The 25,741-nt window shown below is 56.8% G+C and overlaps 1 protein-coding gene across 1 annotated transcript; it reads right to left on the bottom strand.

The window, feature by feature from the left end:
• Window positions 1–593: 593 nt before the first annotated feature.
• On the bottom strand, window positions 594–25,624 carry LOC122391438 (syndecan-like). Its single transcript, XM_043385341.1, has 5 exons — window positions 25,102–25,624; window positions 20,802–21,063; window positions 5,126–5,274; window positions 3,158–3,431; window positions 594–1,695 (listed from the first exon to the last, which is right to left on the bottom strand). The coding sequence occupies exons 1-5, from the start codon at window positions 25,168–25,170 to the stop codon at window positions 1,529–1,531; spliced, it is 921 nt and encodes a 306-aa protein (XP_043241276.1). The 5' UTR covers window positions 25,171–25,624; the 3' UTR covers window positions 594–1,528.
• Between the last annotated feature and the right edge of the window lie 117 nt (window positions 25,625–25,741).

The raw sequence follows: 25,741 nt of genomic DNA, 5'->3' as shown, positions 1-25,741 counted from the left end.
GTGCAAATTTGCGCGCTGGCCGTAAAAATGCAAACCAAGGACTAGCAAACGTAGAGGTGCTAATTCGCGGTTCCGCCTACAGTTTAGCAGGTCAAAGCTATTCAAGCATGACGCCGACCGAAGCCATTCGATTTCTACATCAGCATGAGCTAGAACGGGGGCGGATACGGCTCCTCTCGCAGTTTCTTTCACGATTGACCTAGTTAGTGCTTATAAAAGCGTGTGCGTGAGCCGTTATGGATTTAGTGATGCCAACCGTTCACCTCTGGTCAGGTCACAGACCGAAAGGTCGGGGTCTGGTTTGTGGTCAATAACTTCGACTAAAACGGTGGTCGCACGGCAATGATCCATGCTTCATATCCGTCTAGCCTTGTCGAATGACGGCGCACCTTTTTGGGCAACAAGGTCAACTGGCGAACCTTCGCACTTGCCTTAGATTCAGATCGCATGGGACTCCGCGGTCCCACTACAATAGTTTGCGTTAACATCGTTAGTTCACATTTTCCTCTCAAAATGAAATTTAAAAATGGAACGCGCCCGTTTCTCATTGGGGCGTAAGCACAGCTGAGCTCACCATCGAAATACACGCGCTTCTTAATGAATTTGTATTCTTTCTCTGGTTCCGTACAAACATTATTCGGGTGCGTGGGGCTGATGTGCACGCCCCGCGCCATCACTGCGGAGGCCCTGCCCGATCGCGCAGAGTCGCGCACATCACAACGTTAACGACAAACCATCTCGCAGACTCGTTGTACAACCACGTAAAAGTCGAGTCGTCCAGTTAAGTATAAGACCTAAGGAAGAAGCATCAACCACAAAGGAAACACCTTCCTGTGTCCCTATAAGCGCTAAAATAATTATTAAACACCGATAATCTCCCGCGGACGTCAGGTTGTGGCCGGCGTTGGCTGCGCCCTCTCGGCTGGCGGCAGCGGCCCCCGCTCGGCGGATATGGCACAGAGCTGGCCGGCTCGGCAGCGGCGGCAGTGGGCGGCCGGCCGGTCCCGCGCTCCGCCGCGCTCCCCGAACTGCGCTCGCTGCGGCCCTATTCCCTCAGACCGGCCCGCGCGGCCTCAGACGAAATAGGAACGAGAGCGTGCTCGGAAACACCAGCGTCGCCAGGCGGCGCAGTGCCGTGATAGGTGGCGCTGCCGGCGGCGCAGTGCCGTTGTAGGTGACGCTGTCGTCGACCGCTGCCGTGAGCTGCTTGGATCAGTCATAGGCGCGCCCGCGGCAGGCCCATTGACGTGGTGCCAGCGCCACAGAATACATATAAAATACAGGGTGTGAGTGGTCCCGGCGTCAACTCAGCACTGCACGCGCTCACTCGCTCACTCGCACACCCGCTGACACCGACAATCGTCTCGCTCACTCTTGTTCACTCAGCTTCTCACGCTCACCACTTTCTATCTACAGCTCTATGGTTACACGGGCACCCATCTTTCTCACTCACACGGAACAGTCTGACAAACACGAACACAGGTACGCGCACTTGTGCGGCGCGCTGTCAGCTTCGCGACGGCAACATCTACGCGTAGAACTCCTTGTTTTTGCTGTAGCTGTTGCCCCCGGTGAGCGAGCGTTTGGGCTCGTCCACTGGGTACGATCCTTCGTCCTTCTTCCGCATCCGGTAGACGATGAGCATGACCAGCAGGATGGCGCAGAGCAGGCCGACCACGGCGCCGCCGACCACGGCTGAAACAGGGGAGGGAGGGTCAGACTGACCGCTGCTGAAACGCGGGGAGGAACGGTCAGAGCAGACCGACCACGGCTGGAATATGACACAGAGAGCGAACGGTCAGGCACAGGCGGGCGGATGATGCCAATGATAATTTCTTGTGCTGAGGATGATGATTTATGTGGGTTTTACGGCGCCCGGAGCGCACAGATAATGGGCATATTCTCTATGGCAGTCGATCCACGGTTGGACAATAGGGAAATGCGACCGATGCCCTGGCGACGTATTAGGATTGCGGTGAATGACATTCCAATTACCGAAACTAAGCCAACTCGTCCCAGCAAACCTACATTGCATATGGTCACAGTAGATAGCATAATGCCGCCAATCCCCAGTAGCCCGTAAGAAGACGTTGACGCCGTTTCGCAGAACGTTGCGTCATCAGCTTTCTGAGTGGAAGCGATGACCCGGGAATGAGGCTGTACCGGAGCGCTGAGCACTGCGCAGTACTGAACTAATGCTCGGAGGGAAATCCTGGATGTTGTTTATCTCGGGAACTTCCGTGTTTTCAAACTTCTTTAATATAAACAAACATTCCGCCATTTTCTTTTTAGCCGCTGAATGGCCGAGATGCGTTAGCTCGACCTGACCCCGACTGACAACAGGGGGTCACCACCAGCACGGTGGCAAAAGACACCGATCAGCACGGCGCTGCCGCCCACCATCCCGCCACCGCGCCGGCACAGTCTAAGGGCGCCGATAGATAGAGTCCTGACTCATAGACCTTTGTACATATCTGTCATTGACCTGTGACCCCTGCATTTGTACAGACGGCTCTTATGCATTTGTACATAAGGGCCGCCGAGTAATAGTGACGAATAAAGCTATAGCGCTGAGAGAAGAGCTGATGAAATGTCCCGCTTTCCAATGTAAATTAAATCAATCACTCTTACGGCAAACGTTTGCGTCAATCCCCATGATGCCAGTTCACATTTTTGCCGCGCTGTGTCACCGTTGACGGCATTGATGGCCCGCCCATGTGATGACTGCACGCGCTCCGCTTACGTCAGGAGGCCGGTATGGGAGCATATACATTACAGTGGCTCCTCACAGCGCAATAACTTCCCAGTGACCAGTGCGTGATCAGACTCTTGGCACCAGATAACTCGGGTGGGCCAGAGAAAACGTGTGGATTTGTGTCAAGCGCATGGCGGCGACACATGCTACCAATGATTTCTTATAAGGTGGATAGGTGTGATGATTCATGCCATTGACCATGGGGAGCGAGCAGTAAGTACTACGACACATCTCTGCTTGTTTAGGGGCGCGTTAACAAACAAGGGTATGGGGATTACGGCACGTCGTTTCAACTATCGGAAATGACGTCACTGTTCCCTATAGGGAGTCCGCCACGACGGACACGGTGCGAGGCGAGTAAACCCTCTCTCCCTCCCTCTCCCCTCTCCCCACGGCTCTCACCTGCCAGGATGCCGGGCTGCGCGAAGAAGGACGTGTTGCGATCGACCGCCTTGGTGCCGAGCCCGTCCATGCTGCCCGCCAGGTCGGCCTCGCGCTGGCGCTCCAGCTCGCGCTCCAGCTCCAGCTCGCGCTCCAGCTCCTCCTCCTTCTCCTTAACGGTCTGCAGCTCGTTCTCGACGTTCTCGAACTCCTGCAGGGTCACCTCGGGCGGCAGCACCAGGTCGTCGTCGTCGTCGTCGTCGTACAGATCCTCGTCCTCCTCGGCCGGCGCCGGCTGACGGGTGAGCGGGGAGGTCAGAGCCGGGCCGCGGCGAGGTCAGGGGTGAGAGGCGGGGTCACACGGAGGTCAGCACACGTCTGTCCAGTCAGCGGGAGGGCGGAAGGCTCCGAGGTCAAATGGACCACATTCCTCTATTCAGGCTTGGGTAGGGCGAACAAAGCGCGACAGTAGGATCCTATGGAGCAGCACAGAACGCAAGAACGCAACAATCACCGATTATCCTGACACAATCTGCCTGAAGAAAATGGCATGGGCGCTAGAGAATCCATGAGCGATCATCAAAGCGGAGGTGAGGGGAGGGCCGACCACAGCTGCTACGACACACAGGTAAACCTGCACTGCTGCCACGACAGTCCACTCAAACGGAGCCCACGACGGTACAACAGCCGTACAACAGCGGTACAACGACAGTACCTACACAATCAATGCAGTACAACAACCACAAATAGCAGTACAACGCACCGACAGCCTCCCTCCGGGCTCACCGGCGGCGAGGGCGCACCTATCTATCTCACAAACATCTCAATTGTAGGCGCCGCGGCTATCCGCCACTTGCGCTGCCCCATTTTCACATTCCAAGCAAATAACGGTTGTCTGGGCAGATTGGGCAGAGCGCAGGGCTCGGACGTTGGCACTGAGTTCGGTCGTCACACCGTCCGACCGGAGGCGAGGGTGACGCTCCGGTGCCCCCCCCCCCCTCCTGCCGGGTGATGTGCCAGGCCAGGTAACGGTGAGCCGGGCCGCACACCGGACGGCCTTGCAGCGGTGTGACAGCCGGGCCGGTCGGGACCAGCGCGGCGGAGCTACAGAGCTAGCGGCACTACGGACGACACACACACAGACACACGGCACCAAAAGACGTACCACACGGCACAGCACAAACAACACACCACACAGAGGACCGAACGATAACAGGTGGCAGGAGAAAACACAGTCCACACAGTTATCAACTGATATCCCACGGGACCAAGACCAATACACCAGGGAGCTTTAAACAGCGGGGACTCAGAGCGGCCGCGGGAAGGGTAGAGGGATGGGCGCAGAACGGCACATCGCCGAGCAGCCCCGCGGCGGCCGGCGCCGCACCGTGACAAATTCGGCGCGATACGAGCGGCGCGGCGCTCACGGTGCGCGGCTGACTCAGCCCAGCGCATAAGGGCTATTTTATCGGGGTGAGCCGGCGGCGAATGGACCCTACCGCCGCCAAGGCCGGTTACTGGACCGGACCAGTCGGAGCGGAGCATTTGCTCACGTTCGGCCGCCGCCCTGGAATCTGCAGCGTGCCTCCAGTGCGAATCACCGGCGCGCCCCCGGTCCCCTAGCAGCCGGCACGGGCGGAGCGGCACACAACCACTCCGCGGTGTGCCACTACGAGCCGGCCCCTGGGCCTGTTTCACCGCACGCCGCTACTCGCTGCTACCGCTTCAGTTTCTATGGAAACATCAACAAATTTGGCAATTTCGCTTATAGTTCCATGGAAACTGAAGCGTTAGTACGTGGTAGCAATGGGCAGCGACATGCCATGAAACAGGGCCCTGTGGCTGACCGATGAGACCGACCAGACCTGACCTGACCCGGTTAGTCAACCACCTCACCCACAAGAGCAGCAGCATTCTCAGCGCTCCACCCGCTCAGGTGTCTACGCCAATCGACCGTCTCGACCTGGCATGACCTGACCGTCGACTGACCTTGGGTTCCGGGTGACGCTCCGCGCCGAGCGACGGCTTGTGCTCGCTGTGTACCACCGGCTCCTCCACTCGCACTGGTGGCACGGAGTGGACCACGCCAACGCCCACCGACGGATTGCTACTGTCCTTCTCCTTGGAGATGGAGTCGTCTGTGGAGCACAGAGAGCACGAGGGTCAGCGAGGGACATCAGAGAACACGAGGAGTTAGCGAGGGAGCACGAATATAACGGGGAGTCAGTGAAGGAGCACGGAGAGCACGGGAGTCGGCGAGCGAGCACGGATAACACGGGAATCAGTGAAGGAGATCAGAGAGCACGAATAACACGGGAGTCGGTGTGGGAGCACAGGGAACACGGGGAATCAGTGAGGGGGCACAGAGATTGCGAGGAGTCAGTGATGGAACTCAGAGAACACGATACGTCAGTGAGAGAGCTGTGGGCAAGACGGACACTGACTGCACTGTGTTCGGCACGGCGTGCGGACAGTGTTAGCGGACATAAGTGTCAGTTCACACAGGATGTTTGTCCCACATATTGTTACAGAGCATAACTCACCAATCAGTAGCACCATTGTCAAACCGTGCATACAAAGGCAGGCGGCAGCAGCACCGCCGAGCAAACAACATCACGATAAACTGACACGGGAAAGACCTATAAACAAACAACCCCTCTTTCAGCCAGTCGCAGCCCACCGCTGCAAGTTTTCAGCATCGAAATCGGGCGAACACGGTCAATGGAGGCGCCCGCGCCAAATCATCAGCCATGCACATCGAATGGCGCCGCGGCGCCCATCAGTATACAACAGATCACGAGTGTGGTGCCTGGCGCCGGCGACCAGCCGATGTCCTCGGTGCTGGAATCCGCCGTCATCCGCCGATGACGCCTCACCCCGGATGACGCCATTGACAGAGAGGCCGGAAGGGAGGGGAGAGCCCGCTGCCCGTCCATGCGGTCCGGTGGGCAGACGGGGAAGTAAGAGGATACCTACGTGGCTACTGCCTGGGTGTCCGGTCTCGGTCGGAAGGGCCGAGGGACGCGTGACGTCGGCTGATGGGGGGGGGGGGGGGGGCGAGGACCGAGATAGCGCCGTCACCGCTGACCTCAGCCGCCAAACTCGTCGTCAGGACACGCCGTCCACGTCATCCAAACAGCGCGCCCGCCACGAGCCGGCGCATTTCATTAGCCGGCGCAAACAGCCATTAGGGCCGCGCGCGGCGCCGGTCGGCCCGGCAGCCTACACACATACACACACAGCTACCGGCAGTGGGACTGTGTGCCCTGTAACACTACCGGCGGACAGCCGGGGACGGGGCCAGGGAGCGACCCCGGGGCGGGGAGGATAGACGAGTGCACGCGCCACTGCAGATGGCGTGGTGAGAGCACGAATCCGTCCGTCTCCGCCACCGCAGCTCGTATCTGCTCCGTGTCCCGCGACCAGCCTCATGTTTACTCAGTGTTTACACGTTCACCATGCTCTGTTTATGCAGTGTTTACTAGAGACGACGGTTTCTGGAAACCGTGAAACCTACTTCCGCAGGGGATACTAATTGAATGTTTTGAAACGAGTTGTAACGAAATAGAGTTACATTTCTACGAGAAATAGTTTCTTAATCAAGCTAGAGCCTGATGAAGGTCGTATTATCGATAAGAAGATCAAATCAAGAACTTCACTGAATTTTTGTAGACACGAATCATTCAGGAACATGCAGGGTTAAGTAGTGACGCACATCCAGCAATATAGATCCTGGACCATTTCCGAGAAAGGAAGTTTTCCTTCAAGACGACATAAAATACAGGATCATGATCATCATATGATTTCATCTAAAGAAACATGGCTGTTCACTACACTAAACTAAACAGACGTCTACATAGATCCGCTAAAAAGCTAGATTTCAGCAGCACTTGACATGTATCGCGAAGGTCGCTTCCTCCGAATTGTCAAAGCATGTAACGCTACTGCAATGAATTCAACACCCCAATAACGCGACTCGTGCGCGAGTCGGCATGGAGGTAGACTCCAGCATGGAGGCCATATACGCGACTCCGAACAGGCGCAACTCCACTGCCACATCATCCACATCCATACCAGCCACAACACGTACCGATTCTTATTTCCAGCAGCTGGCTGGCAATTCACCTCCCCCGAACCCCGACCCGCCGCGCTGGGGTAATCTCCTGGACCCTACCGGGGTCGAGCGCGCACAGGAACCGGCCTGACGCTTTAATTTCCTTCGTAATTCAGGCGTCTGCTGAGAGAGGAATCCCGCTCGGCAGGCAGCGTCCGTGAGAATCGGCTCGTGGGAGCCCGGCGCCTGGCCAGCCGTCCCTTCACTGCCGCGGCGGGAGAGATTGTGGGGAGGGGCGGTGCGCCGAGCTCCCTGTCAGGAGTTACCTCTGCACAACTGACACGTTCCGCCCCAGCTACGGCCGACAGGACAGGGGCTCCGCCCAGACAGCGACAGACAGGACAGGGGTCCGACCCGTCACATCACTCGGACAGGCCCCCCCCCCCCCCCCGACACCACCCCAGAGAGATGGAGACAGATCCGTCCCCTCCCCACCCCACTGCTGCTTCCGCCCACACGACAGGCAGGAACGAGCTACCGTGACTGGCTGACCTGTCGTATATTTATCTCACACGGCAAGCAACACAGACCCGCCCTGTTGAACACGTTAGTGTGTCCTCAGGACAGTCAGCTCACAAGTTCAAGTTAGAAGATGTGACGGCTACAGTAAAGTTCTCCCCACTACAGATGAAGTATCAGACAAGAGGCCGGCAACCAAGGAATACGATATGATTCAACAGCCGTGGAGCAAACCAGCATAAGGAAGAACGTGGCCAACTTCCTACACGATTTTTAGAGGTTGCCGAGGGTAAAACTCGTTGATTGTAGCGACTGGCTAGATCCAACCGCAATTATTCACCTAAACAGACAGAGCGGGGATTAACGACCGACTTGTGGCTCATGGTCTGCTGACTTTGAGAGGAAACTCTCTCACGCGAACAATAGTGAAGTCATGCAGTCCATCCTGAGGTCTTTCATACAGAAAATCAACATTTAGTGGTGAAACAAGCTTGCAGGGGGCCACGCGAAATGGCAGCCCAATACCCATTCTATTCACGCTCATCACCGAGGACAAAGAACAGAAAAATTGTCTTTGTTGAAAAGTCGTAGTCCATCTCAAAAGGTATTCAGCCCCTTTCAAACCCTTTTCAGACCATATTTTAAACCCTTTCAGTCCAATGTCACTTGAATCTGGTCCACCAGTGGCACTCTGCGACCCAGTCGATTCACTGACTCATACCCGCGGTGTGCGGGGTCCATTCTACTTCAGAGCGGGGTTTCCGACAAGGCAGCCGGCCGGGTCCGATAACACGACGGCCGCCCGGTGCCAGCGGCGGCTCTGTGTCGCCATATACGGCCGCCGTGGGTCCGTCGCCGTGCCCCTGACGGGCGCCACACGTCCCGGACCGGCACCCGGCCCATTCACCGGCGCCTGGCGACCTTGTGGGACGCGCCGGCACCGAGCGCCGACCTGTTCCCGGGGGAGCACGCCGCCACTCCGCCGGCCGTCCCGTCCTGTCCCGGTGGGCCGGTTACCGTCCCCGCGGCGAGCCGGACCCACAGCCGATGAAGCTGTCGGGACGGTGGGAGCCCGGGTGGTCTGATGACGGTCCGCGCAGACCACCCGGCAGACAGACGGTCCCAGTGGGAAAATGGCCGGCCCGGAATGCCGACCGGCCGGGACGATCATCCGGCCGACCGAGACGGAGAAGGGGCTGGTTGCTGACTATCTGACCACTGACCAGCCGGCCGAGCGCTGTGTGGTGGCGGAAGGATCGGATGCATACACTACACTAGCCCCGTGCAGCATCTGCTGTTTCCGGGGACATGAGCGCTGTATCCGGGGACATGAGCGCTGTATCCGGGGACATGTGCCCTGTATCCGGAGACATGTGCGCTGTATCCGGGGAAATGCCCACAGTATCTGAGAACATGGCTAGTTTATCCTGGGATATGGTCACCGCATCCGGTGGGTTGCACGGGCAGGCTTGCAGTGTTCCGTCAAATGGCAGCCGCCCAACAACATCCCGGCCCAGTGACATTGGCGACATGGAGATTTCGGAGGTCATTCGGAGCAGGCAGAGAGCATAACAAGCCATGACCTCAGAACAAAGGTCAAGGCCATTCAGAGTAAGATATGCGTTGCTATGAGAAATGTGGACAAAAGCTGCTGCGGAGGCCTTAATTAAAGCAAGACGCCAAAACACACTCCAAGAGCGTTAATTGACATTTTAATTAGCTTCATTAACAAGTGTCACGGCGCCGAAAGGACCGTCAAGCGTCGAAGACATGGTGGTGACCGGCTGCAGAGTGCATAAATAAACAAAGACTGCGACATATCCAATACCAGACAAATCCCAATTGGACATTGCAATACAGAAGAGAGAGGGTTCTGGTGCCTCCATCAACGAAATGGGCCTGCCATGAATGAGTCGGTTTCTTTGCCGGCCGCCTTAAATACTGCGGTAATTGACATCTGGATTGGTGTGTTTTGAAATGGAACACCGCGGCCGGGACCACCCGGTCAAGCGCCGGCCGGCGGCTGGCACTCGGCGCTCATCTAAATAAACACACTGCCCACCAGCACCCAGTGCACAATGGAAATGCAGATCGAAGGCGTCAATCACATCCCGGTTGCGACACATGACGGTCAGCCAAAAGCTAACAATGAGACAAAGCAGATCCAGCAGATCTAAGAGCCTGCAGGAAGGTCGGGGAACTGAGATACACACGATCTTCAAGAATAAGATGAATCTCCAGCTAGGAAACAGATGACTGGATGGCGATCCCTAGCCACCTAAAGCAGTCATCCGTCTACTTACAGGATCAACTACTGCGTCCACAAAGCATTCAGCATGTTAGCTACTGTCTGTCCGTCACCCAGGTTGGCCGAATCGTCCACTGCTCCTTAGAGCCAGCCAGCTGAGGAATGAGGCAGAGGTCGGATTTAGGGAACACAGACCGTTCTGCAGCGCCGATCCCCGCACGGCGGACCTCCTGGCCCTCCCTATGCCGGCAACCGATCACAGGAGCAACACTGGTCTCTGCTACCCGGCCCTGCCATCGCACCCAGTCATTGGTTGCTATGAGGCGGATGCTACTAGCGTCAGCAGCATCCGCCGCCGACCGTCACTGGGGTGACCGGAGCGTCGCCGACAAAAAAAACGGTCGCCTGTGGGGCGCCGCCGCCGCCGCCGCCGCCCCGGCCGGACGCGATAAAAACGTCCCCGTCCGGACTGTGTAATGGCAGGTAATGGGCGGGCCGGGCCGGGACGGGTCGGTGCACCGCTCACCGCTGCGTCCCGGTCAACAGGTGGTGGGTGGCGCCGCCGGTGGACGGAGGGACGACACAGACACCCGTCAAACTTTCCACAGCCGAGGAGGTGCCGCATAATGTGGCGCTTTCTCCTCCTCGGACACGAGTCTCTGATTACCGCTGTTGCAGCGTGAGGAGACCGCGAATCGATCAGCAGAAACCCAGATGGCCTTTTGAGATAGCCCGCACAAGTGTTCCGGGAGCGCATATGATTATCGGCGCTGCCAGAGGTCACCGGGCGGTCCGGCCAGAGGTCACCGAGCGGTGCAGCCAAGGGCGCGCTCAGAGCCAGACGCAGGCCGCGGCGTCGTTAGCAGGCGTTGGTGCCACCTCCGGGACAGTCTGCACACACGGGCGCCGCGCGACATTCCCCCATAAACAGAGAATGGACTTGCATAAACGGAGCGCTCTTCAATGCCGCCGCAGTGTCAACAGAGGCGCCGGCCGGCCGAGCGGCCCATGGCAGGTCACGGCGGGTGCAGCGGCGAGCAGGGCTGGGGCGGGCGCCGGGAACGGGCGGTTCTCAGCGCTCAGCAGCGAACAGCGCCGCCCGTGTTCCCAGGGAGATTGGGCTAATGGAGCGACTGCCCCGGACCCGCAGGCAGTGGAGGGGAAGGGGTGGAGGTCGCGGCGTCTGTTGGACACCAGGACTGAGCCGTGAGTGAAGAGCGGCGCAACGGCGCAGACTGTGGGCGGTCTGACTTCGGGGATAAACATTAAACAGCAGTCCTATGCCGGATTATTCAACGGAGCTCTACTCAATCGGTTAGAAGTCCATCCCAGCAGGGCCCAGTTCATACAGAAAAAAAAAACTGTATGTATATGAACCGGGCTCAGGTCCCACACAACCACTTCAGAATACAGCCCGGTATCTGAGCCGACGCTAGTCTCAGCATTTCGATTTCAAGAAAAGCACTGCCTACCTGCATAGGCTACCAAATAACGTATACATAGAGGGGCCTATGCTACCTGACAACACAACCAGCGGGGGCAGTGCTGAGCTGACTAGGTAGCCGGGTCACGTGCCCGGCCGAGGTGATCCACACCATAACGCCGTCAATGGAGCACTGCGGTCCGTCGGGTCACGTGACCGCGCTGACGTCCGTGCTGACGTAACGGGTGCCGGTATTAGCCGGTTATACCCGCGGCCGCGGCAGCGGTGCCTCACGCCATTCGGTGTATCACTCGCGCAGACCAGTTTGCAGTATCAATCCACACAAAGCCGATCACAGCGTAAAAACAACAGAAGCTGGGCCTCAGTCATGTGGTAAAGCTGACTGGAACCGAGGCTATGAAAAGAAACATGCTGCTACTAAAAAAAAATATGATCCGCAGAATCCGGCTCTGTTGTGGGGCTGCCCAGAATAGCCCACCTCGCACCTCCATTCCCAGGCGCGTCCAACGTCATCCCTCGGCATTCACAGCAGCAGCCGAAGATGCATATCCCCGCGACCTGTCCCGCGGCATCACATCTGAATGGGCGTGACGTCACGGCCGATTGGACGTGACGTCACGGCCGCCCGAGAACGTGACGTCAGCACGGGTCCCCGGAGACGGCGTCTGTCCCTCATCTGTGAGCTCGGCGCCTGGTGCTCGTCCGTCGGGCAGCTGAGTCGGCTCGGCCGCGCGGCGGGCAGACGCGCCAGCCTTCGCAGCTAGAAAGTGAGCGGCGGCGCGGCGCGGCGCGGACCGACGGCGGCGGCCGCGGCAGGCGGGCGCCGGTCCACCCAGTGCCAAGGCCGGCCGGCGCGCCTCGCCATACCGGGAGGCGGCCGCGGCGGCGGCACCGCGGCGCACGCAGCGCTGCACCGTGCAGCCGGCCGCGGCACAGCGCCGCCGCCGCCGCCGGCCCAGACGTCGCACACGGCGGCGGCGGCGGCGGCGGCGGCGCGACCATCGACCGCGGCCAGCCAGCTGGCGGCGGAAGTGGAGGGAGCGGCTCCACCAGGGAGCGGCCGCCGACTCCGTCCCGGCGTGGGCGGACCCGAGGAGGGAGGCGGCGCACGGCTCACAGTCGCGCGCGCCGCACTGACAGCCGCACAGAGGAGCGGCGGTGATCACCTGCGCGCTCCGACTGGCTGCGGGTCTCCAGTCCTATTCCACAGATCAGTCCTATTCAAATCACAAATCAGTCCCGTCTGAAATTCTACGGATCGGTGTGAAGACGGATGAGCCGCGCCCTCAATCCTTCGGTTCACCGTTACACAATAACCGTCTGGAGCTAGCAAGGGCCGTTCGGCCCGCCAGTTCAGGTCAGGGTCACGCCTGGCCCGCGTCAGGACAGAATCGCGGCCAGCCGGGTCACATTAACCCTCGCCCGCACATGCCATTTTCCCATCCTAGAACGCACATGGGGGTGGTGGGGGGGTGGTGGTGGTTGCCACCCCCCGCGCCATTTCGTTCCTGTTGGAGATAGAGCTTAGCGGTAGAGACCAAAAAGATTCTTTGGGAAGAGAAGAATCCAATGATACCCAGTTTTACCTTCTCAGGTCAGTCATTGACCTTCCAGGTCAGGTCAAACTAAAAAATGTTGCTGTTTTGGGTCACCGCTGGATATCAAGTGCGCTGCTTATCATATACCGATGACGATGCCGTTTTCTGGTGCCAAGCCAGCTAGAACCTCTTTGTCACACTACCCGACCAGGTTTTTGCTGCTGAGGTCATTTCAGGTCAAGTTAGGTCAAGGTCAATTATATGTGTTTGTATGTCTGTGTGTGTCTGTGTGTATACTGATGTGTGCACCGATTGTTTATGTGTCCATATTACATGAAATCATGATCTGAGAAGCTTTTACCAAAAATGCAGTAAAAAAAATCACAAAAAGTAAATTCCGCTTGCCTAAAACGCAATTATCTTAGATGACCTAGGTTGACCTTGACCTTGACCTTGACATCTGTACATCGTCGAACAACATGTTCCATGATAGGTGGGAGGTAAGACTGGCAAAAAAGGCCGAAATCAAGGTGTCAGAAGCTCACAAGGCCCATAGCCAACGCAAGATGTTGAAAATTGGCCATTTGGGTCATGACATGACCTGAAAAACAAGGTCATATCTCCGAAACCAAAAACCACAGAAACTTGAAATTTTCAGTGGACATCAAGAAAGGATAGAGGAGCAGCTATACGAAAAATCAGCCTTCTAGCTCTAAAAATGTTGAGTGCAGAGCAGAAAGACTACCTGGGGGGGGGGGGGGTGGCAACCCCCCCCCATGTGCGGGCGAGGGTTAAGGACCGGAGCACTGTCGCGACACCCGGACCCGGACACGACCAATGAAATGAGCCCAAACAGAGCGGGGAAACAGCGCAGAGCACGGCCCGTTCTCACGGAACAGGCAGATTAATAGTGGGCACGAACTTCCGACAGCGGCCATGAGTCAGCCGGCGAGGACGCTCCCCGCCCACTTTCCAACGTGATCGGGCATCCAGCGCACACCTGACCGGCCGCCAGACCGGTCCGGCCGGACGGCACACTTCGTGACGCACCTCCGCCGCGCCGCGCGCCTTCGATCGGTATCGTGGTTATCTTAACAGCACGATCGGCCGGACAGCAAAAAGCTACCAATGACGAAACCCGGCGAGGTCGAAACTGACGACCCTTTTTGCGGAGCGTCTGCGCCGATAGACAGCCTGTTGATATCGCTGCTCTGCGGCCGCAGCCAGTGTCAGCACTCACAGGGTCGCATAAACGTACCACCAGGCGACATCGCGCCCTGACCAGTCCCGTGACACACGCGCGGGGCTGGCTCCTCTCACGGCCGCCCCGACCCTGTCAGTCGGGGGCAAACACCGTCAGAGACGACACTCAACCAGGAATGTCCGGCATCTGTCACACAAACATCGCGGGGGGCGCAAATTAATTCGCCGAAAATCGCCACGGCATTCTAGCGCGATCCATGAGCCGGCGTTTATGACGAAGCGCCTATCGACCCTCCGTGCCTGAGGCAGTTGGCACTTAGCAGAATAGGCGATGCACCGCAGGCGTTACCACTCATTCATTCAAGTCCCGTGTGTACAGAAGGCCTGCGTACAAGCGGCCGATCCTTAGCAGCCGACACGTCAATGCAGTTCGCAGTTCGAGAGGCGGATACGCCACATCCTGTCCCAATCAACGGCACGTAAATGTCAGCCCAATCGATTTAACATCATCGCCCGGGGGCGTCACTGGCGAGCTCCAGACTGCACCGGTTCCACGCCTGGTTTAAAACACCAGGCCATTGATCATCAGTTCCGGTCTGGGAACTCTGACGCAGAGCTAACATCCGGTCGGAGTCCCAGCCGCCGCCGACGGCAGCTGCGAGGGCGTCTGAAGGGTGCGGAGCTCCTCAGGCTGACTGTTTATCGACGCCGACGACGATGGGGAGGGGCGGACGTCCCCACTCCGTCACTGTGCGGTGCGCTGTGCGAGCCGCCGTGTTTTGTGCCGAGCTGTGTGCGGCTGCCGCTGCACAGAGCGGAGATGGTGTGCACGTGGGTGTGTACTGTGCCGTGTACACAGAAACGGACAGAACGCGCTGCAGCGGACTACAGGACGGGGCAACGCGGGGACGTAAGGATACGAAATGGAGGGGCGAAAAAGGAAGAAAAATCCCAGCATTGCGATGAGAACAGGTATGGAGAAATTGACTGAATCAGCAGCTGGCGGCCAGCTCGGTCCAATAACTGCGCAGCTCGGGGCCTCGAGGGCGACCCCAGCGTGTGCCCACTCTGCGCGGCGGCCGACCCGACCCGGCCCCGATAACCTGTGTACCGCTGACCTGGTATCGGCGCGACGCGTCACCTCCCGTCCGCCGGCACATATTGACCGGCCAAAGTCCGGCACTATATCGGCGCTCCGCGCGCGGCCAGTGCACATCTGCTGCGCACACAGCTCCGGCGGAGACGAGCCGCAGCTGCCCGCGCCCACGCCGGGCGAAACTCGCCACACTCTGACACACAGGGACAAAGCACTAACCAGAGGAGCAGATACCAGTCCTTTAGTCATGCAGTGGAATTTGTGATAACTGAAGGGTCTTCAACTTCAAACCGCCTACGTATTCGATCTCGTTATCATTGCGTCTGTTTAAATGAGGCCAAGCTAGCGTAAATACTTGGTACAAAATGGTTTACACACTGTAATTCGTTGAAGGGTTATGTCCTATGCACCAAAAAGTGTCTCAAGGTTCACCAAAGTTGAAATAATTGTGGGCAAACAAGTTGAAATTGCATAAACATAGTTAAGAAAGCAGATATTGTGTAAATTGCGATAACTTACATAAATAATCTTCGAGCAGTCCTACTATCGTTATGCATAAACCCATCAAACAGATCAAAGAACCACTCTGGTCCTATCTGTGGAGTAGATTCCACCGGCGACCAGCGGACCAAGGACAGCCACGCTCCTGAGCTGGCGCCGGGACGAGCCGGCACGCGCCGGCCGGACCCTTTATCAGGGCATCTGCGGCCGTCACTGGCACCGGACCGGTCGCCCGGTCCCCGATCACCCAATCACCCCGCTCGGGAGGCCCGACTCCGGCCGCCGCGCCGGGCGGGGCAGGAAGGGGCAGGGGGGCCAGTAATGCCTCCGTCTGCAGAGTCCCGTCAGACGCCAGTGGTGTCAGCTTCCCCGACCAGACACCGGCTTCACGGGGCGGCCCGCCAGGAGACGGGTCACCCTCCCTCCCTCCCTCCCCGTAACATCCCGCTCTGCTGCAGCCAACAACCTGACAGACAGACGCGCAACTGCCAATACATGTCACTGAGAGACGCGGGAGCGGACGGGCGGAACAGCAGACGTCAGGCGCCGCCGGCAGCGGCCGTCAGGCGTCAGCCACGCGTGGCCCGTCGCGTCCTTCCGCAGCCCACACGGCGCGGCTGACCCGGCTCGCAGACCGGTCGCAGCCACTCCAGGAACCGCGCCGGGCCGTCCGTCCGTCGATGGGAGGAAAATACGGACAGCAGGGCCCTGGCCAGGCCGACCGGCCGGCCTGACTGCACGGACGGGCCCCGACGGGCCGTCAGCTCCGGGACAATCGCAGGCCGACGCGGCGAGGTCGCGCCCGGTCGGCGGCGGGCACGCACACCTGTCAGTTCAGCTTCAGACACAGTTCGGAGGACGGCGCGGCGACAAACACGAGCCTGGGGCGGCACGTTCCACATCCAAGTCAGTGGAATATGAGGAGGGTCGCGCACACACCAGTCGTGGCCGGGGTGGTCCGCTCAGCAGGGTATCGCTACGAACCCTAGCAGTCGGTGACCACAGTGGGGGAGCGGTCGCGGCAGCCGTCACGGGGCTGCGACTTATCCCATCCTTCCATCTGGGACCAGGCAGACTTCCCTATCCCTCCCCCTCTGTCCCCTCCATCCCACCGGCGCCGGCCACGGACAGACACCAGCAGCACGTGCGCACGTGTGCCTCTGCTGGTATGACAGACAGCCGCGCACAACGCCAGCCGTCAGCCGTCGCTCCACCGGCCCCAATTCTGCTCGGGGAGACAGATGGGGGCCGCGTATCGTTCATTGGGATCGACATACCGCCGGCACGGCTGGGTCAAACATGTAGCCAGCGTACAGTGGGACCATCACGGACATGTCAGGACAGACAGTGGCACCATCATGGACATGTCCGGATAGTGTGTCCGCCGTCAGACGGTCCGATCGGCCGCGGACAAAGGCACGAGGAGCGACACGCGAGCCCGGCGCGGCGCCATGTCAGCGGTGTTCAGCAGAGTCTGCACGAGCGGCAGACTGTCCCGAGCTGCCGCCGAGTCGACTGGCGTCGTCCCTCATAGCGGCATGGCAGTCATCCACGGCACGGTGTTTGGCACAGCGAGCACGGTTTAGGCGGAATTTACGTCAGCTTTGCCTTTCCGGCCAGCCATTTATGCGGCTCGCCAGATACGGCACTCGTGGGGGTTTTCAGCGACCCTTTTTATGTAGCAGCCATTGTTCGTTTTCCATGGAGCTATTTCACGGCTATCAACGATGCTGTCTCGGGAGAATCGGTAATGACACTCCTGGAAAGTGTTCCATGTCGGACAGAATAATAGTCCGTGTCTCTGTGGACAGCGGCCAGGGGTTGTCGACCGACGGCCGGTGGTCAGCGGTCAGCAGCTGGGTCAGCAGTCGGCGATGAGCGGTCAGCGGCCAGTGTTCCATGGCTCGCCGCTGTCAGGCCGTCGCGCCTAGTCCGGCACGCAGACGTTGCCATCAGTGCACGCCGTGACCGGTGGCCGCGCTCCGCAGCCCGCTCTCACCGCCGCGGCCGCTCCCAAGGAGCACCGGCCGTGGGCGGAGCCGGCTAATGTCAAGCCGCTTAGTGTGGCCTCCAACACGACCGCGATCCTCATTGATTAACAAAGCGGAGCGACGCGCGCAGCCCGACCACTTACCAATGTCACTCAGCGCCGCGGCACGGCCAAGTATCGGGCGTTTCTAGTTACTGACGCCGGCGGAGAGTTTCGTAACGCTTCTCGTCGGCCGGCGCCGCCGCTGCAGCCGGGCGCGTGCACCGGAGCAGATGTAACGGACCGAACACGAGCGCCCACGACACAAAGGAGAGCGAGCACCGGCGCGCGGCCGGCTGGCCCCTCACGCGCGGCCAACTCTCGTCCAGCGCGACTCCTGCCAGACGCCGTCCGATGGGGGTTTCATCAAAACGCAGTACATGCATTTATGCAGCGCCATGTTCTACGTATGGTCACACGGAAGCCAGCGATCAGCTCCAGGTCCGGTGGCGGCTGACCACTGACTAGTCATCACACCCTTCTACCGCTACTCGCCGCGGCGAGTCTCGCAGTGTCACCGCCAGCTGCGAGACTCGCCCGGTCATCCGTCCCCAGAGCCTGGTCAGCAAATGAGCTGGACAAAGGACAAAGGGTCGGCGGTGCCACCAGCGCGGCGGCCTAGCTGTCCGTCCGCACCGCTGCTCGCCGCTGACGGTCAGCGCTTCTCCGCCAACCCAGCGAGACAAAACATACACGGACACGCGGCAGAGTGGAGGGGCGCGGGGAGCCGCACGTGTCTGCCAACCACGTGCGGCTCTGGCCGGGCTGACGCGCGCGGCCGCGACCGCACGTGCGCCGCGGGGCAGAGCAGTGACCCAGCGGGCCGGCTGGCCGGCTGCCCGAGAGCCAGCGCTCGGGTAAACCAGGTCTGTGCCAATCACGGTAGCTTGTGTGGATGAAACTAACGGTCCGTAAAATACGTATTTTCTTTTTCCACATTCCAGCAGTTAAAATCTGATATACCCTACAAATGTCATGATCTCCAGTAGCAAGCAGTTGGTGGATTTCCCGGACCCGTCTCATATTCTGCACACGTGTGCATTTGCGTGCATATCATGGCCATGCGGCATTTCCGGCAGTACTCGTGGGTAACCTAGGGTTGCTGCCACCTGGCTCTGGCTCACGAGACCCCACACCACGCCGAGCGGCAACACACCATCGGCGAGCGCGCCGCTATCACAGCTCTGTCCTATCAGTCGAGGGAGCCAAGGACGGGGCGGCGGCAGTCATCCTGCCGCACAATGCTCCCTTTCCGAGTGTGTCGACCGGGCAGAAGCGGCACCACACCCAGCTCTGTCTGCATCTCAGTCCGTGGCGGCGGACGTCGCACCACTCCGGCGGCAGATGGTGATGCCACCAACCGTCACCAATGCTGCGGCGGGTGTCCCCACACGGCCGGATGGCGGCGCTCCTGTTTTACCGTGCCATAAATGCGCCGTAATACACCCTCCGCCGATCGGGAGCGGCCGCCGAGCGGCGCCTCTTTCCCGGACCGGCGCCGCTATCATTTTACGAGCCGCTCGTCTGCCTCGCTTCAAAGCTATCGCGGCAGTCGGCTTGTTGCGCGGCCCGACGCCGCGCCGGCCACACCTTATATAGGACGGCCCGTCGGCTTCACCAACTGCAGCGCCCGATGGCCGATTAGGAAATGCACATCGGGCCCTCCTGTTTTCCACGAAGGCATCGCGTAAAAATGAGACCCGGCACACCAGCCGCTCACAGGGCGAAACACGACACCGGCCCGGACAGGGAAGACCGCTCACACAAGTAAAGCTGTAAAGCTCCAAAGTTAGTCCACCTGCCGGCGGCCCCTCGGTCGCAGTTGGCTATGTTCCGTGAGCGAGCCGACCCGCAGGTGAAGTCGCAGGGCAGCGCACAAAGCGGGGCGACCATTTGCCCTGATCGCGATCGACCGGCACGTACCCAATGGTTCCCGATGACCCGGCATAGTGTGAGCAGAAGAGTGGGTGAGGGAGATACTGCAACACATATTACAAGTCGAGCAGCCGGGGTAACACCCCCTGTTCCCCGTCCATCGTCACTATCATGACTAACACCGCGATAACCCCTTGGTTTCTTGCAAATACCTGCCAGCATGGGTATCTCCAAGCTAGTCAGTATTCGCCCGAGCCTTGGACTGAACACTGGAACGAGGTCATAGACTCAGGGATGATGGGAGCGGGACGGCTCGCCCTCAACGAACGCCCAGGTATAGAGCTACTGCTGCAACCCACTCCAAAACGGTGGACAGTGGTACATACTAAACCGATGACGTTACAACCGCACACCAGTGGCGTCAGCAACACACAAACATTGGCGTCAGTGGCCAGACTGACCAGTGATGTCAAGGAAGTGGCATATTGTTTTGATAGACGAACCCCTATGTCGCTGCATGCGACCATTAATTCATCCTATAATCAATTCCACAAGCACATCTAGTTAGACATCATAAAGCTGTGCTTCTGATGACTTTCCATTTCAATAAAATATTATGTCAAGCGGAATGCGACGACGACAGTCACCTCCGACCGCGGTCTCTGGGCGCGTGGGAGGTGTCTAGGCCAGCGCCATCGATCGTCCGCGGCGGGGGCGTGCGACGGGAGGCCACCTGAGACGGCCGGGTCACCAGGTCCAGTAAAAGCCCAGGCCAGGAGCCGGCGCTGGGGCGTCCGGTCGGCCGGCTCGTTCAGGGAATACGAGACCCCCGGCCCACGATTGGAACACGGCGGGGCGTACTGACGGACGATATGAGGTCGAACGTGGGAGTGGCACTGACCAGCCCTCGGAAACGCCCCAATAAAGTATTCATGACATGCTGTGCAAACGGTCGGGTATCCCGCCTTAAAATGACCCGCACAAGAAATAGCACACACTACCTGCGTATTAGGTAAAACCGAACTAGTCAGCGGACAACTAGTTAGCTGGCGACCAATGGACCCTGACAGCAGTCGGGGACGCCACCACCGGCCCCCGTTTCTGAGACTGGCCGGGGCCGCGGCGTCAGCGGGCTGCCGGCGGCGGCGGCGCACTGACCATGTTTGTCGGCGTCGGCCTCGTCCGGGTACTCGTAGTAGCTGGGGTAGTCGTAGTCGTAGTAGTCGTCGTCCTCGTCGTCGGAGCGGTGTCCGCTGCCGGAGCCGTCCAGCTCCGGCTCCGGTTCCGGCTGGCCCCACGGCGCGCCTATGCTGCTCACGGTGCCGTCGGCGCGCCCCGCCGGCTCAGGCGCCGCCGTGCTCCTCGGCCAGTCATACATGCCGGAGCCCTCGAACGCAAAGTCGTCATCATCGAGCGGCGCCTGCCGGCAGGGTCCAGGTCAGGTTCATGAGGTCAGGCTAGGCCTATCAATGGCGTTACAAGGTCAGATTAAGGGTTAAGTAAACGGAATTTAATTACTTTTTTCTCATATGTTCGATGGCGCTTAACGATTATTAATTCCCATGACGCCTTAACCCGCGCCCCACTGGGGTCTGCGTATAACACGCCCTACTGGGGGGGGGGGGGGGGCTATTCATAGCCCCCCCCTCCTAACTCCGAAACTACTGGGCCGATCGTCAAAATTCAAACGGCGTCTGATAGCCCCGGAAAAACTGTCGAGCGAAACCTAATTTCATTGACCTCGAGGTCACCGATGACGTCACAGGTCAGGTCAAAGTAAAAATTATTAGCATTTTGGCTTCGTCACGTTTTGGGCTCTGGCCGCCGTCTTACAAGTCAGATCAGGCTCATTTTTGGTTCACACACTCGTGAACAGATGCTCTAGATACTCTGAGGGTACCAAACTTGTACTTTGATTTTCAGGTCAAGGTCAGGTCATCACAGGTCACGAAAATATTATATCATCCGTCGGTCACGTGACACATGTTTTATGGTCCATTTAGGCCAAACATTTCGAATTTGATGTCGTCTGTGTCATTCGAGGTCATTTTGAGTCAAATTTAGCTTAGGTCAGGTCACTTTTAGGTCAAAAAAAGGTCAAATTTTGAAGTGAAAATTTTTCAACAAAAAAGGTGTCTATTGGATGCAGTTTGAGCTCAGGAACACGATGGTGCTATTTATATTGGCGTACGATGTCAAATTCGTGCTGAAAAATTGATTTGAAAAATTAATAATTGTTAATTTTTTTGCAATAATGCGTATAACTTGGCCATTTTTGAAGATATTTAGCTAAAACTTGCTAGAGTTAGTCATAATAATGCGTTCTATCACATATATTCCGGTTTTTTTCGAAAAGTCAAAAACTTTTTTGAAAAAAATGTAAAAATATAAATTTTGAATTTTATTATGTTAAATTTTCAAAATTTTCAAAATTTTCAAAATCCGAGATAGCAGTTTGATAGCGCTGTCTATTCTGAGTCCTCTCATGCAAAGAAATTGGATGTAGCTTAAAAACTGAGCTCTTGGGAGCGATTGCCGTGGTTCAATGTTTTGCGTCGAAATCGGCCGAACATGACGTCACTCTGACGTCATTTCCGGCCGACCTATGGTAGGTACGAAGTTCAAATTTTGACACAAGGTGTCAAATTGATGCAGCCGAAGGTACTGAAAGTTTGGCGTCGATACGTCAAGCGGTTTGGAAGTTATTGCAGAAAAACGGGAGGGGGGGGCTATAAATAGCCCCCCCCCCCGTGGGGCGCGGGTTAACAAGTGTGGCGCTACTGTAAGACTAAATTGACACAAGAACACGTTTAGGAGCTTTTAGGATTTCATATAGTTTACGTCCGGCAAAATAAAGTTTTAACAGTGGCGGGGCACGGGCATCAAAACATCTGGAATGGTACGACGCCACTGCAACGATCCTGGTAATGGCCTAGCAGAAATGGGATAGGTGCGGCGCACCCCGCCGTGACAATCCGTGCATGTAAGGGAGGACAGGGTGATGAATTACCTATTGATCGGTGACCGCAGGCAGGGGTGTTGTTTTCCGAAAATGATTGGAAGTCCCAAAGGCGACGGCCGGCCACATGTGACGGGGCTTACAAGGTAGGGTACCCCCCACCCCCCCACCCCCCAATCCGGGCGGTGTTTCACGGGCTGCTGCTACCACGCTGCTATCAAATTGCGCGAGCTGACGTCACACTTGTGGTAGTGTTGGAGCAATGGGCCTGTTGATGTCTCCATGGAAACCCAATTTGACAAGTCGTAAAATCGGCGTGCTGCTATCACCGGTGAAACAGGGCCCTGCTTTTCTCATCGGATTTCGGCCACTTGTTTTTTTCAACCTGGTCATTAACAAGACAAACCAAAATCTTAAAAAAAAACTTTGGAAGTCCAGATCCTCACCGAGCCCCATGCACAAAACGCAGTTATATAGGCAATAGTGTCTGAGGAACACACGCCATTCTGAAAGAGGCCCACGCCGACTTAACCCGCGCCGTGTTGGGGGGGGGGGGGTTACGCCTCCCCCTCAAGTGTTTCGCGAATATCTAAAAAAATATCTAAATATCTAAAAAAATATCTAAAAAAAGGATGCTCACTATTTGACGCTGCTGTGAGAAAGGCAAACCTTGACATGTGTTGTCACTTGTCAGTTGTCACTAGTTTCTTGAGAATAACGCTTGGTGCCTTTTCTGCAGTACCTACTATGAACCGAATCACTGTTGTCTTTTGGGTCGCGGCCATCCTATCCGGAATCCCAAACTATGTCACGATCAATTAGCAGCCCGAATCAATCACATGGCAGACTTAATGGCTACATAAGTGGACATCCCATTAACACATCATTTTACACACTGCCTTGCAGGCCGAAATTCCAACTCAGAGGGCTGTTCACGGGCCCTGTGTGCGGTCGGACCGCACACAGCCTCAAAGCTCCGCCCACTTCGTCCCTACGTCAGCCTTCCGTCACCGCACACAGCGATCGCTGTGGCCGGTCGGGACTGGCCACAGCGGACCGTCCACCGCACGCAGCCGTGACGTCAGAGCCGCCTACCCATCCCCTACCCCCACGCCTGCTGGACGCACCGCACACAGCGCACGCAGCAGTGTGCGGTGCCCGTGAACACCCCTCAGAACTCCTCCATTGTTCAGCGACACTTTTTGAACGCCCCTCATAGATTATGAGTTTGAGTTTTTGTGATCTGATGTGGTAATGATGCGGTAATTTTCAGGCAAATGTATGTGTAATGATAGGAAAGCACATAAAAAGTGATTAACCTGTTCATGTCCTAAATATTAGAAATGTCATTTGGATACATATACATTATACAGGGTGATTTTTTTTAACTGTTAAAAAGTAAACGTCAATGGTGGTCCCTAAATCGAAAAATTTGGTGCAAAAAAGCAATGCACGTGATAGATAAATCTGGGACATTTTGTATGGTGTCATGATTTGTCCCTTTTAACCGAAGGCCCCGGCCCCAATGGAGCCTGAAAATGTGTCACCAATCGGGCACGCATGGTCCACCGCCGTTCAGTAAGGAACGACACAAAACGATGATTTTGAAGCATTGAGGCAGTTCGAAGCATACGATCATCAAGGAGATACCTCAGAAAGACGTTAAATAATGCACGAACAAGCTTGTAGTCATGAATAACCTTCAAACGCTCCATCTGGCGTATGTGCAGCCTCTGAAGAATCAGCCTTCAGGGAGAAACAAAAACAGCGAATCAGACACCACCAGGGCCGCCAGTAGCAAAATCCTCGACCTGCCCTTTCTAGACTTCTAGTTTTTGGACCCAGGTATGGCAGATATAACTAAGAAAACATTGGAAATATCTGGCAGAGCTGAAAATGGGTGATAGGAGCCTTTTCAGTCCGCCTAATGAGCATGGGAGTACATGGTGCTGTTCAACACGTGCTCAGGCGGGCTGATTCGTGTTGGTGAGAGAGGGGGTAACTTCAAGCACAAGTAAAATACACGATGGACGTTCCTTCACATCGTGTCTGCATGAAATCAAAATGTCCCAGAATGCTCGTCATGCTGGTATATAATTTTACAATATATATTTGCATTTTAGCGCCGTTAAACCTCATTACTTTTTAACAAGTAAAAAAAAATCACCCTGTAGATCATTCTTTTCAGACCAATATCCACCCAAAATATTATCAAAAAGTTAATAAACTTTTGTTAAAATGACTTAGGCATTCGGCCATGTTTTGTTAATGCTTCAGGTATTTTTCGCCAAAATCCGACCGATGGCTTATGGCCGGCACGCGGCATGTTATTCAACTTTTGACAATAGCTATGTAAGCATGGGCTGCAATGCACCGCCCGCAAAGGGGAATTTGAAAACACTTGACGTATGAGCGTACCAGTGAGCAGCACATATTTCTTCTAGGAACAACTCAGCTGCTATTGGTTTTTCACTAAATAATTAATATCTCCTTAGGTACCTGTGCAGTTCCTGCGACGTAAGCGGCGCAGCCCAGGAAGACTATCACGGCAAGCTTTTGAAACTGCATGACCGTCTCACGCTCTTTAACACTGGAGAAAAACACTTGAATGTTCAGCTCTAGCTTCGTGCAATTATTTCAATCACATAAAAACGATATGCTGTATATCACATTCACCCCAGCGGGCACCACACGCAACACACACCCCACCCGCCGGAGCTCTCGCTAACAAATGACCGCAAGGTCGACCGAATAAGATTGCTCATTCGAGCAGCTGCGCGCGAACTTGTAGCATATTACCGTGACGTCACTGTTCATAGACTCATTGAAGAAACCCAAGAAACAAAGAACTAAACATATAGAAGTTTGCTTAAACTAACACAAAAAAGACCCGGCAACTTCCAAAGCTTGTCGTTTGGCTATTTTGTCCATTTTTAGGATAACAAAGCCGTTCTTTCCAATTTCCATGCAACGCCACTATAAACCAATGTTGAAATGCCCAAAGTCAGTACTTTTCAACTCCGGGTCCATGAGCAGATGCCAGACGGTGACGAAGCTGAGGACTGTGAAGTTGAAAGCTCGTTCCAAGCTGCTCGTTGGGGTCTTTCATGATCACGTAATGCAATAAAATATTGCTTCT

Source organism: Amphibalanus amphitrite, unplaced genomic scaffold (assembly GCF_019059575.1).
Source record: "Amphibalanus amphitrite isolate SeventyFive unplaced genomic scaffold, NRLGWU_Aamphi_draft 000437F_arrow, whole genome shotgun sequence".
Taxonomy (NCBI): Eukaryota; Metazoa; Arthropoda; class Thecostraca; order Balanomorpha; family Balanidae; genus Amphibalanus; species Amphibalanus amphitrite.
The sequence above is the reverse complement of the archived record's forward strand: the minus strand, read 5'-3'. Positions and strand labels throughout refer to the sequence as shown.